Source organism: Podarcis muralis, chromosome 12 (genome assembly GCF_964188315.1).
Source record: "Podarcis muralis chromosome 12, rPodMur119.hap1.1, whole genome shotgun sequence".
In the NCBI taxonomy this organism is placed as follows: Eukaryota; Metazoa; Chordata; class Lepidosauria; order Squamata; family Lacertidae; genus Podarcis; species Podarcis muralis.
This window is the reverse complement of record NC_135666.1, coordinates 57,762,522-57,776,756: the sequence shown is the minus strand read 5'-3', so window position 1 is coordinate 57,776,756 and position 14,235 is coordinate 57,762,522. Positions and strand designations below refer to the sequence as shown.

At 43.3% G+C, this 14,235-nt stretch overlaps 1 protein-coding gene across 1 annotated transcript; it reads right to left on the bottom strand.

Annotated features, from left to right (window-relative positions):
• Positions 1-3,439: 3,439 nt before the first annotated feature.
• GPR141 (G protein-coupled receptor 141) lies at positions 3,440-7,609 on the bottom strand. Its single transcript, XM_028751178.2, has 2 exons — positions 7,212-7,609; positions 3,440-5,233 (listed from the first exon to the last, which is right to left on the bottom strand). Exons 1-2 carry the CDS (start codon positions 7,224-7,226, stop codon positions 4,289-4,291), a joined length of 960 nt encoding a protein of 319 aa, XP_028607011.2. The 5' UTR covers positions 7,227-7,609; the 3' UTR covers positions 3,440-4,288.
• Between the last annotated feature and the right edge of the window lie 6,626 nt (positions 7,610-14,235).

Below are 14,235 nucleotides of genomic sequence, written 5' to 3'. Positions count from 1 at the left end.
TTCGTGTAGAGGAGGTGGGGATTAATAGGACTTTAGCCTATATTTCAACTTAAGTACGAGAAATTGGCTCATACTGGGGCAGGACAGTCCTTGAGAGCATGGACTATGCCAGGGAGTAGAAATTTGTGATCTTTCCCATGTTGTTGGACACCAGTGCCCATCACCCCTGAGCATTGGCCATGCTGGCTGGAGTTGATGGGAGTTGGAGTCAAACACCATCTCAAGGTCACCATGTTGTTTTGTTTCTGGGTAATAGAGAAGGTCTGATGGGACCCTTCAGCCTCGAAGGCTGAATTGAACCTCCAGTGACCATTCACTTACCTCTGTGGCAGGATAAACGTATCACATTCTCTTTGGATTGGCAAGTGTTGCTTCTGTCCTGATTCGTATCTTCTGGCCCACAGATCTGCCTGAGTTTCAAATGATGGCACCGTGCCTCATCGTGAACAACAACGGTTGTACAGACCCAGCCAAATCCGTTGAAAAATGAAAATGTTCATTCTTCTACTTGTTCTTGTGGCAACTGTGCAAGCCAGGAAGAATATGAGTGGAGAACCACAAGACGGTGTCCGACCAGGTGACAGCATGGTAGCCCTTCCATGAAGCAGAGTGGGTCACCTGCCTCACCTGCCTTGCCACAGATACCCTCAAGCTAGCCTGCTTCCTTGGCTATGGCGGATGACGTAGTCTTGTCACGGAAGCTGAAATAGGATTCAACAGCCAGTCCAGTCAACCCAACTCCTGAACATGGACCATCTTGTCTCAGTGAGCCAAATGTCTTCGGCCGACCCCTGTGTCCCCTACATTATAAACCATAGGTGTGATATTTCTACACGCAGGGAAATATTTGGAGAATCTTAATGCAAACGGAGGGAATGCCATTGTGTAGGAGCCAGAAATTCAAATAGTATCACTTGTGAAAGTGGTCTTAAAAGATACAGGATGAAATGTTTATCAACCTAGCACAGCTCTCCCTGTCAGGACCATGCCAAGTTAGGGCCACGGACAGCAGCACCCATGGCTGTTCCCCACCCACCGGGGATTGGCTTGCCAAATGAAGCGCCAGCATTTTTAGGTGAGTTCCTCCCACTTATTTATTTTCATTCTGACCCAATCTTGCTGCAATGTTTTTTGGAATGTGCAAAGTAGGGTTCTTCTGCCTGATCATGTGAATGAACTAATAAGCTGAAATGATCCAGACTACCAGAGGCCCAAAAAGCACTGTGTTCAAGGAGCTAATTATTGTTTTTAATTTAATTTATTACCCGCCCCTCACCCTAAGGGTTACAGCCATTTAGAATATAACATTAAAAGCAGCTGAAAACAAATTACAATCGCAAAAGTAGGATGGGTCTGACTTTTACAAAATTAAACAACAGGAACACAAGGAGAATGTAAATGCAGCTAACTTTCATTAAAAGTTTAATTACTCTTGGTCCCTTCCAACTTACAATTCTATGATCTGATGAAATGGGCATGATCCGTGAAACATTTGTCATTGTCCACTTCCACCCATAATATCAAAGGTGATGAGTCCACACAGAAGAGTGAAGGCTATACCTTTCAGTGCTCAAGCCCCTAAAAATTCAACCCCTCTAATTTTTGATGAAACATTTAAGAACACAAGAATCTGCTGCATCAGACCAGCGGCCTATCTAGCCTAGCCTCCTTCTCTCATAGCGGCCAATCAGATGCTTTTGCTGGTAAGGGGACACTTGAGCTGCAAACTGCAGGGTACCAGGCAGGCAACAAAATACCGCTCTGTTGACTAGGGGGGGACAGGTGGCTAGGTGCTTGTCTAGTTGAAGGACAGGGAATGTGTCGCCCTCCAGATGTTGCTCCAACTCCCATTAGCCCCAGTGAACATGGTCAGTGGCCAGACATGATAGGAGTTATAGTCTAGAAACATCTGGAGAACCATGGGTCCCCGGGGGACCTTTTGGTCCAAAACTTCGGGAAGACACCAGGTTCGGTGAGGCTGACTTAGAAACTTCAACTTGTTGGACAGTTTCAGGCGCTGATTTTGCACAGTGCTAATTCCTTCTTTGCATAAAGAAGACCTGACACCAGAGCAGCCACAATCCTGCGTAGCTCAGTAAGCTAAGCCCCGGGCTTTGCCCATAAATTCTTGGCATTGCCAGAGGTGTTTGTGATCAACAGGAATATAGGCAGATTAAACACCAGAGACTTTAAATGTTTTCATGTTGTTATTTTTCCTTCACTGATACGTTTTTATTTGCAATAAGGTTTTGTTTATCTTAAATATAGGAATGGCACTAAAATCTCTTGCTGTGATGCAGTTGCCATAACTGTTGTGCAAGATCCATTTAATGTAGTCAGATGCACACTTAGAGTTCTCCACAGTTTCTCCTACATAGACTTCAGAGCTTTGTACAGGGGTAGGCAACCTAAGGCCCGTGGGCCGGATCCGGCTTAATCGCCTTCTAAATCCAGCCCACGGACAGTCTGGGAATCAGTGTGTTTTTACATAAGTAGAATGTGTCCTTTTATTTAAAATGCATCTCTGGGTTATTTGTGGGGCCTGCCTGGTGTTTTTACATGAGTAGAACATGTGCTTTTATTTAAAATGCATCTCTGGGTTATTTGTGGGGCATAGGAATTCGTTCATATATTTTTTTCAATAGTCCAGCCCATCACATGGTCTGAGGGATGATGGACCGGCCCACGGCTGAAAAAGGTTGCTGACCCCTGCCTTTCTATCTGATGGCACAATTGGAAGGTAGCTTGTGCAACTAATATTTCCTTCCACCTTCTGCCCCACCCCCAAAAGCGCCTCCAGAATGTTGGGAGGGGGTCTTGAATAGGGTTGGAGGAGAAATTTGATTCAGCATGTATTTAAAAAACACTTCCCGAAACAATATGCAAACTGAAACACAGCTCCCCTTTGAAATTCATACTTATCAGAATTTTGTGGTGCCGTTCTGCAACCAGTCTTTACAAAAATGCATATATTAGGGAGAGGTTTGCATAGAAATGTAGATATTAGTGAAAACAACGTTTTTAAAAGCACCACATTCGGGGAAATTACTTGCAACAATGTGTGCATTAGTCAAAACCTCTCCTAAATATATGTTTGGGGGAATCTACAGTAAAACGCTTGTGAAATTTCATGTGAATCTAAAAAGACCAAATGCAAGTTGCTTCAAAATGTGAAGAACTGAATTAAGGACTTGTAAAATGAGAAACAGAGAGAACCAGTTTTGTAACAATTGTTGGAAATGTAAGGAGAAAGAGGGTACATTTATGCACATGTGGTGGGAATGCAAGAAAGTGAAGGGGTTCTGGGAAATGATATACAATGAGTTAAAGAAAATGCTGAAGTATAGCTTTGTAAAGAAACCAGAGACCTTCTTATTGGGGATAACCAGAAATGAAATAAATAAGAGGGACTTTAAACTCTTTCAGTATGCAATAACTGCAGCGAGAATGCTGATGGCTCAGAGATGGAAACAAGAAGAATTACCGACTCTGGAAGAATGGAGAACTAAACTAACAGACTATGCAGAACTGGACAAACTAACTGGAAAAATCAGACTTCAAAGAGACCACAAGTTTTTGGAGGACTGGGGAAAATTTAGAGAATATTTGAAAACTGTATGTGAGGAGCATACAACGCTAGTGTGTTTTAAAGAAGCTTTGTGAAAAAATAAGGAATATTGCAAGAATGTAAACGAGGATAGAAAAATTTTATTTAAAGGCGATATTACAATTAAGAAATGTGCAGACAGGAAAATAACTATGGATGATTGTCAGAGGAGTTGAGGGAGGTTCAATAAGCTAAAATATGTGATGTGGAAAATTGAATGATTGGAGATTCTATGGAAAAATTTAATAAAAAATATTTTTTTAAAAAAGAGAAACAGAGAGAACCAAAACGGACAGATCCTTCCTTCCCTAATACTGAGCAAAGTGAACCCCCACACAAAACTGCAGAGGACCGAGAGAAAGAGACTTTGCATCAATACAGCTCGACACCATGCAAGGCTCCATTCCTCAATTCTGCATGAGTGCAGACTGCAGTCCTGTGTGACACTGTTAAAGGACTCTGTGACTCTCTGAAGAGACTTCGCAGGGATACAGGGAGCGTTAGGGAGCCTGGCCAGTGATTGGCAGGGTAGACTGGGTTTTCAATCTGCCTTTGCTTACATAGCCGTCAGACGCAACCCATTATTTATCAATTTTTATTCTGATAACCTTTAAATCATATATCTTTCACCTACCCAGCTGACCTTGTCGCCAAGACTTTCTTACAAAAGAATGCAAAGTTTCAGCAGCATGAAAGTCCACTGATTTTTTGCCTTAGGGTTTTACTTCCAGTGATCACAAACAAAAACAAATCAAGGCAGCTGATGGCAGTTATGCTCAAGCAGATTTCATTGACAGAATTCAGTCGCTTGTCATCCACATGCTGAATGAAATAAATCCGGAAAAAGTGACTAGGGAGGAAGCAAAACATTAAGATCCCTATAAAGAACAAGCTTTTCAGCTGCGCCTGAAACTCTTGATATGACCAAAGGGATCCTGAAAGGGTTTTCACCACCTTTCGAATCATGAACACTTGTAAGCCCAAGAGGGTGCAAATTATTGCAACCATTACAGCAATTACAATGTAGTTGACGGCTTTCACTGGGGCACTGCTGAACTCCTGCTGGAATTCAAAACACGTCACATTTGCATAAACCCCAGTTTTCCCATACCAGCAAAATAGTACTGGCACCACAATAACAATCGCCAGAACCCACACAGCTATGCTGGTTGCCACAGCATGCAAATTCCTATAGAATTCCACTTTGTCCTTCCACTGAAAAAAGATAAGGCACCTGATTACCAAGAAAATCATATAGAACAGGAAAGTGAGGTACATGTGGAAGTGTAGCATTCCGCTCACAACTTTGCAAAAGATTGTTCCAAAGATCCATTTTTTGGTGGCGTAGTAATACACGCGAAACGGCACAGTCACAAGGAAGAGGCTGTGGACTACCACTAAGTTTATGATGGCAGTTGTGGTCACCGATAAAGCATTCATTTTCAGTAGCAAAAAGGACATTTTGATGACTCCACACACACCTCCGATAAACACCGCCGTGTATATTGTGATCAAGGCGATATGAGAGGAATCTATTGAGTTGAAGTTCAGTTGAGGCTCTGACGTTGAGCTAGGAAGTAACTCTTTCCGTCTATCCATGCTTCTAGAATCTTCTTTTATCACAGCCTGTTTGAGAGTGGGGAAACAGAAAGAAAGAAAGAAAGAAAGAAAGAAAGAAAGAAAGAAAGAAAGAAAGAAAGAAACCAATTTCATTAAAGTTTCCAAGGCACATGCTGGAAGTAGAATCTTTTGGACAAAGTACTAGAGATAACTCTTTGTGTGCTGAGGTCCCCCAAAACACCCCTACCCAAATAACTCACACTTCACACATAATTTTTTGTTTAAGGTTTTTGGCATAATTTTGGCCACAACTTTATTATCATACATAATTGTGAGTGGTTGCTTAGGCATTGGTTAAGACTATCTGTCCCCCCGCCTTGGGGACAGCACTGACTTCCGGTTTCCAGCGAAAGCCAGTGTGGAGGAACAAGTTCCGGGATAACTGGAGCTGCGACACAGACCCTCAGCTTCTCCCCACATGCTCCTAGGGGCTTACGCGGCCCAAACCCGATTCCAGGGGTTTGGACGAAAGGATGGTAAGCCCCTGAATTCCTTTAACGGAATTCCCGTGCAGCAGAAGCATTGGAGGGGCAGGCACAGCCAATCCATACCCCTCCACCAACCAATTTAAACCAATGCCTAACCGCCAACCTTACAAGTTGTGACGATTTGCTACGCAGTAGGCAAAAACCAAATGGCACGCACTAATCAGCCAAATGGCAAAATTCCTACCAGGCCCCCGCACCAATGCGAACGACCCCATGACAGGCATAGCAAGGTCAAAGCGGAAGCCCAAACAAGGGAGGGCGGGCGGGTGATCTGATGCCCACAGCGAAAGAGAAAGCAACTTTCTGTGGGCCTTGCTTAAATATCCTCTGATCTCCACCCCCAAATTGGCAACATACAATTTGCCCCAGCAACACCAACACCAATCCTGGCCAGGCCCCTTCCTTCGCTTCTGCCTGGCAACTACAGGGTGCTTTGCCTGGCCCCAGCCGCAACACGTGCTCTCCCTTAATGAGAATACGCTTTATGGCTACCTGAGGTATGGTTGAACATGAAAGCATCCAGAACACAAACTGTTATCTTTTGACACTCACACGAAAGAAAGAATAATCACTTTCTTCTGTTTAAATGCAGGCTTACGTGAGATAAGTCATGAAGAAATTTATCTCTGTGTATGCTTCCTCGTGGAAAGAACATCTCTCTCTGAGGTGAAATTTCTGCATGACACTGATTCAATAAAATAAAGAGACCTCATCATGGGCATCAATGAATACATTAAGTTTTCAAAATGGGCAATTATTATTTTAAGCAATAGAGCTCACCCCATTACACACTCTGCTTCCTCTAGAATTTTGAAAGTTTCACCCTAAACACGGAAAGTATTTTCTTTGTTTGCTTCTACTGAAACATATTTGGAGTCCTCCACATGCTGCTTAAGGTATATTTGGCAAGTGTTATTTCCCCTCATAACTGACCCTTTGGGGGAAGTCTTATGTTTTACAAGTCTCAAGCTGCTTCCATGTACGTGCTCTGCAGGCATTCAAAGAACACAGGATGTGATAGAGCACTTTATGTGTGGGGTTGCGCATGCCAGCCAAAACCTTCTGGGGCTGAGCAGGAAGGAACTATTAGTCTTATTTGGCTGAGAGCACATAGGATCCTCTTTGTGATCAGGGCCCCCGATACTGGAAGGTTCCCAGTTGTGGGGAGATTTGTAAGCGTGTTCGTGTTTAGAAACCTCTTTCAGACCTTCCAGCAAAATGCAAGAAAGCTGGGGGTGGAGTCTACAGGGCCACAACATGCAGGAACATGTAGGTTGTGGGTCCTATGCTCTCTATACATGCCTTCTATGCAGATCCCACAAACATCTGGTTGACCACTAGGAGAGCAGAATGCTGGATTAGATAGATGCCATTGGTCTGACCCAGCAGGCTCTTCTTATGCTCTTAAATCTAAGAGATAATGAAGGCTCCATTGTAGACGGCAACTTTTTGGAGGCTGAGGCCTAACCATGCACAAAGAGATAGGAAGTACTAACCAGGGATGAAAGCATTTCTTGCTGTGCTGGCTCAGTCCATTACTGGTCAAACTGAATGGCCCAAGTTGGAGGAACTTGATGGTTAGCAGAACCAAGACGAGGAACAGGATGCCCAGGTGTGCCTAGATCACACTGTGAACAGAAAGGGTCAGAGCTGAGAAGCAATGCTGCTAACTGCATAATAAACAGCTAGGAGTGCTTTTTGGTCTCAGATGCTCAACACCTGAAGACGTCCATGTTTTCAAACTGTGTGCCTCTTTTGTTTCCAGTACACAGTGGTCTATACTCTATAAGTGTCTTAAACTAAAGACAAAATATGTGATGCAGTTTTAGATAAGTATGTTTGCATGTTCTTGTGTTTTATTGAGGTGTGCCACGCTTGGACTTGAGGGCTCAGGGACAATAAATCAGTACAGGTGTTTAATGCTATGTACGTATCTAATCCCCAGAAATCTGTTGGTCTGCAATACTGTATAAATGTGTTTTGCCTCTTTCTAAGTCATATATATATATATAAATTTGCCTCAGGAAATGGCCTCTTTCTAAGTCTGCTTACCATGAAGAATGTTGACTTTGAAAGGAAGTGTGCAATAATTTCTGCAGCGCACCACCTTATGCTATTCACATCCTCTTATTTCATGTGGCTTTTACAAGCATGGGCCACAATTTGATATGTTTAAAAAGGGATGGGGACAGCAGACCAGCTAAAAAGAAGTAAAATGAAAATCAAACCACAAGATTCAGTGTGCACCCAGGGACTTGCGTAAGCATTTTGCTGAGGTTACAGGTGTACAGATGGCAGGGATAACTCCAAGATCTATAGGCTGCCAACTATTCCACAAGGAGCTCAGCGGAACAAAGAAAAGAGGAAACTGTGAGAGAAAGAGAAAGAGATGCACCCTCAGCCCAGCAGTTTCATTGCCCACAAAAAGGGAACTGGCAGCAATGCCACTTATTGCCCAGAGAAGCTCTCATCCACATTTGTATAAAGAATGTTATGAGTTTGTGAGTGCTAGGCTCCTATAATCCCTGGATTTAGTAAGTGTTAGAATTTAATCAAGCCTTGGGGTGTTAAGCTATGTGACAGACTACTTTAATCACTCATTTTATCAAGTGTTAAAAACTAACTAAGCCAGACTAGTTTCCTCTTGAGGTGCTAAGTCTTGGGGTGATGGGTCAATACCAAAGCATCAAATAAACAGACAAAGCCAGAGTTTAGAGTAGGGAGGTTAGGAATTATATGAGCTGGAAATAGTGACTTAACCAGGCAAGAAAGCAGAAAGCAAAGGGAGGGAGCAAAGGTGGATTTCTCTTTGAATCAGAGGCTGCAGCTATGGGAGAAACAAGACCCTTTTGAGGTGTTGAGGCTGTGAACTCTCCGTTGTAGGCTCAGGTTGTATATCTATATATATATATGTAAATAAACCATTTATCCTAAAGACACCACAGTCTCTGCTGTGCCTCACTTCCCAAAGGAAATACAGACCCTGCGTGAGCACCTAGAACCCATGGAATCTCACACCTCTCAGAGACTGGGGTCGTGTACAACAATATCGTTCCAGACTAGGGTGCTCGCCCACCTTTGTTAAATAATAATCAGAACTCCACAGGGCAGAAATTGCCCACACCAGATGCCAGTGCAGATCAGTGCTCTTTGGCAGCGCATCAGTAACTACCTAAGCAGCAAGAGATGTACTTTTTGTATTCAGCATCTCTGCATAACACTGAAATAGTCACAGGCGGGTAGAAGGTGCTCAATTGTACTTATAGTTGGTTTATTAATAGCTTTGGGGCTACATAAATTGGACTACCTTAATGGGGGTAGAAGAGTTAAGTGGTGCCTTAAAGCCCGCTGATGTATTTATCAAGAATAAAGCCTACTTTTTCAGATGTAAGCAGTGAAATCTCAGCTGGCAGGATATACCGGTACTTTAACTGTGCCTGCATTCAGGTGTTCCTCTTTAATCATCAGCTCCCAACATTTCTTTAAAATGAAAGCACAGATTTTCAGGACTTTAATTGAATCAGAGAGGCCAGATCTTGCCCAACAATTCCTTGAAAGTGACTAAGGTGAAAGTGATTGAAATGAACAGTGTGCTTTTTTTTCTCCTACAAAGGAACTTAACAAGACTCTTGGCAGTGTGAGCACACATGCATTTTGAAGGCCAGTCACCATCCTGCCCTTTCGTATAAACTGGCATTCTGAATTGACTCTGAGCCTTGACCGCAGAGACCCTGGGCAGACTGAATCATCTGCACTTAGTGCCAGCTCACATGATCTGGGTGGTGAAAATTTCAAGTTTATTTTTAACAGCTGCACATTTCTAACCAGCTGTCACAAGCCTAATATTATCTCTTCTGATTTTTGCTGGCTCATATCTATCAAATATTATTAGATTCTCACCAGACAATGCTTTTCATCAAGCATCTGATACAGCAGTTGGTGTTATCATGCTCTTAAATATTTTTTTGTTTTTTAAAGCCCAGATTCTGATCTAAGCATAATGACACAATCATTCAGGAAAGAGTGAATGGCAGGTATAAAAATTTGCCGTTGCTAAGGTTACCATTAGAACACTTGCGGGGAAATAAGCAAGTCTGACTTTGCTTGCTCTTCCTTGACTATAAACCATTTTCAGTGGGTGGTGTGTGTGTGTGTGTGTGTGTGTGTGTGTGTGTGTGTGTAAGAGAGAGGGGGGTTGCTGCGTACACATGACTAGTTTAATTAAATGCAGTTTATGGCTATTTATCTCAATTTGGATGAAAGTCGGGGAGTTTTGGGGGGGGGACGCATCAAAACACAATATTTTATAAGAACCAAAAGGATAGATAATAAAATATAGATACGAATTGTGGCAATGCCTTGTGTGCACTGCTTCTCAAATCAATGGTGGGAGCACACTGAATGCAGAGTCAAAGGAAGCATCTGAACAGCCAGAGAGACTGTAGAACTATCCTTCCGTTGGAGTGAATCCAGTCCACGTTTGTTGAAATGAGTTCAAATTTAAATAAATGGGACTTTACGCATTCTGCATTTATTCCCACAGACCCTCCAAGTGACCCAATTTTCCAGGAACGTGCCTGATTTAGAGTAGGCATCCTGGTTTCTGATATGATCTCGGAATGTCCCACTTTTCCTTAGGATGTCCCTATTTTCATCGGAGAAGTGTTGGAGGGTATGGCGTTATCCGACCCCTGAGCCGTCTGAAGGCAATCCTGTATAGGGAAGCTTTTTAAAATGTTTAATGTTTTGTTATGTTTTTATCTATGTTGGAAACCGCCCAGTGTGGGGTACAAATGGTAAAATTATCATTATTGAATGGGATGTCCCCAGTGCTTTTTTCCTGGGGGTACGCATAGCCCTAAACATTTTGTGAATCTAAGTTTGGCCTCACTGAGGGGCAGTATTTCAATATGAGTACGAAAATGAGAGTACCCCTAAACATTTTTTTAGAAAAAAAAGCACTGGGCACAACATTGGTAAGCCATGATGTAATCTGCATCTTAATATTACTGTTTTAATTATACTTCATAAAAGGTAAAGGTATCCCTGACCATTAGGTCCAGTCGTGACCGACTCTGGGGTTGCGGCGCTCATCTCGCTCTATAGGTCGAGGGAGCCGACGTTTGTCCGCAGACAGTTTTTCCGGGTCATGTGGCCAGCATGACTAAGCCGCTTCTGGCGAACCAGAGCAGCGCACGGAAACGCCGTTAACCTTCCTGCCGGAGTGGTACCTCTTTATCTACTTGCACTTTGACGTCCTTTCAAACTGCTAGGTTGGCAGGAGCAGGGACTGAGCAACAGGAGCTTGCTCCTGTTTCAATTTTACTTCATAGTCAAATGCAAAATGTTCTCATTTCTTATTCTGTTCAGTATACTGGACACTCTTATTGATCTGAACTGAGAGTGAAATACCATACAGAAATGGTTGAAAAATTCTTAGTGCAATCTTACACGGCTGAACTGGTTCATTCTGTTGCTACAACTCATAAATAAAATTCAGTTTCAAGATACTAATTTAGCAGAGACTAGAGAAGTCTTTATTTTCATCAGAGAAATGTTGGAGGGTATGTTCCCATGGTATCTAATCTTAGACTGGACTCAACCCTGAAGAAGGAGTTTTGTTCTGAAAAACATGGAGACTAAGCACAATAAATATCTTTCTTAGAAAAGCACCAGAGCTTGTCTCCTCCTTGTCTGACTTATTGTGGTGCTTCTCCTTCTCTTCCTGTCCACAGACCCTGCCACTAGGCCACAAGGCGCTCTTGGTGGGACATGCTCCTGCTCGCCTTACTCACTGTGCTCCTCAACTGGTGGCAGTGCTCCCTTCACTGTGGCAGTTCTGCCGCCTGCCTGCATCATTGGCCAAGTGTTTTTTTGTACTTCTGCAGCTCTTAGGGCTCCCCTGGACAATGCTAATACCTCTCTCTTGTTCTCAGTGGCCCTGTTTTAGCCACAATCCTGCTAGCGCTCACCACCTGAGTTCGCTATTAGAAGGAGGATCGTAAAATGTAAGGGGATTGCAGAACAGCAATTGCAGTCTTTCTTTCTTTTTATGGGCAAATGTTATGTACTGAAGTTCTCACCCTGGGACAGCAGGGGGATACTGTAGAAAGTTTTCACTCAGGTCCACATATGCAAATAAGGAATTGAAAGTGACGTTCAGTGATTGGATAGTTACAGACAGTTGTTACTGTTGCTTTGTAGTTGAGCTCTATATAAGCAGGTTGGCTGAACCCTTCAGTTCAGTTCTGTTCTGGCCTGTGAATAAATAAGAAGTGTCTGAAGAATCGCTGTGTCGTCTGATATGTTCACCCACAACTTAACAGCGAAGGTATTATCTAATTCTGAAGAAGAAGAGAAAGAGCACAGCACTGAACAAGCACTTTAAAGATCACTCCACTTCACTGGCTTCTGAATCTTGAGACAATAGGATGTTTATGGCTAAGCTCAAGTATTTCCTGCATTCTGAAGCTGATTTTGTCAAAAAGGGTGTGTATGGATGGGACTCAGTATCGCTCTCAGTTCCCCTTTTAAGTAAAGCATTCACAGCCCTCTGATTTCAGTGCCTGCTGTCTGCTGAACTGGAAGGGAGGTTTAAGTCCTATTATGCTAGATAAAAGTCTGTGGTTGTGGGTCAGGTGAAATAAATGAAAATACCATTTATCTGTTAGATTACCCTACGTAATCAATACAGCAGGTTTGTATCCTTCACACAACCACCTGCCTGTTATTACAAGGGTGGCAAAACTGGAAGCAAAAAAAAAAAGTTAACGGGATGCCATGCATATTATTTTATATCAAATATTTTTGAGGCCCAAATATTTTAAATTGTTAAATATGGGTATTTAAGCTGGTAGAGCTCTGTGTTTTATTTGAATGTTATTTGCTTCTTTTGTTTTATTTTTAAACTGTATGGGAGATGTTGATGTAGGGCCAGTCCTGATTCTATATCTTCCTACATTCTTTTAATATGTTCATTTTTCCTTTTTAATATAATGCAGCAGTTTTCGAGCAGCGTGCCTTGGCACCCTGGGGTGCCTTGAATGATGGTCAGGGGTGCTACGGGCAACACTGTCCCTTTCCCCTTCCCTCTCTCCTCTTATGTTCCCTCATGCCTCTGCCTCCCAAAGGCTTGCACAGCTGTTTGTTGCAGCAGCCCTGGCGAATGGTGCCTCTGGGGCTGGCCAGGGGGTGCTGGTTGCCAAGAGCTGAGGTGGCCTTGAAGCAAGCAGGCAAGTGGTTGAGGGAGCCCAGCCAGACAGTCCACCAGCCCTTGATGTTTGGAATGGATAGACAAGTCCCAGGCCCCTGTGGGGCAGAGTGAGGAGACACCTCTCTTTGGGGCAGTGGGGGGCAGCTCAGAGACCAGGTGTGGCAGCAGTAGCTGCCCGGAGGACTCCCAAGGAGAGGAGAGGAGGGTGAGGGAACCCTCCACAAGGGAGGGTGTTTGAAAAGGGGTGAGAGGCTGTCAGCTCTGCAGCCATGGGGTGACATAACTAGGCTCCTGAGTGCTGGTTTAAAACAGGCTTCCTCAAACTCGGCCCTCCAGATGTTTTTGGCCTACAACTCCCATGATCCCTAGCTAGCAGGACCAGTGGTCAGGGATGATGGGAATTGTAGTCTCAAAGCATCTGGAGGGACGAGGTTGAGGAAGCTTTGTTTAAAACAATGGCAGAAGTTTAAGTAAAGCAGGGATGGAGAGAATTGAGAGGCAAATGGCAGAGGTTTGAGTAAATTACTTTGGAATATTTGAGAGCTCTGCATCCTTTATCTATTGTATGGGTAGGCAAACTAAGGCCCGGGGGCCGGATCTGGCCCAATCGCCTTCTAAATCTGGCCCACGGATGGTCCGGCAATCAGCGTGTGTTTACATGAGTAGAATGTGTCCTTTTATTTAAAATGCGTCTCTGGGTTATTTGTGGGGAATAGGAATTCATTCCCCCCCCCTTCAAAATATAGTCCACACACCCCCCCCACAAGGTCTGAGGGACAGTGGACTGGCCTCCTCTGCTGACCCCTGATCTATTGCCTAAGGCAGGTGAGAAATGGAAGAGGGAGAAACTTGAGCACAGTGACAAGGGAGAGACACTGAAAGGAAACAAGTGGCTGTTTTAAACAACAGCAGAAGTTTGAGTAAAGCACAGGTGGAAGAACATGAGGAAAATTATGGTTTTAAACAACAGTAGAGGTTTAAAAAAAGCAGGGAGGAGGAAAACTACTGAGTAGATGGCTAGTAGATTTTCTAACAGCTGGTAAAGAAACATTTTTGCATATGCAGAACAGCTCTAATTGAAGATGTGGTGAGCTATATTCTATATTGCCCTTCATATAGTCCACCAAGGGTTAAGTTTATTCTTCCGTTTCAGATCTTCGTAGAAGGCCAACCAGCTGATTTTAAGATAAAAAGGCTGTCAACTAATGTAGATATGTTCATCAGCTACAGGGTAGCTCCTAGCAAAAAAGATAAGAGAGGCCTTTCTGAATAATAATAGTGCTAAATGTTAAGGGAATGGCAGAGAG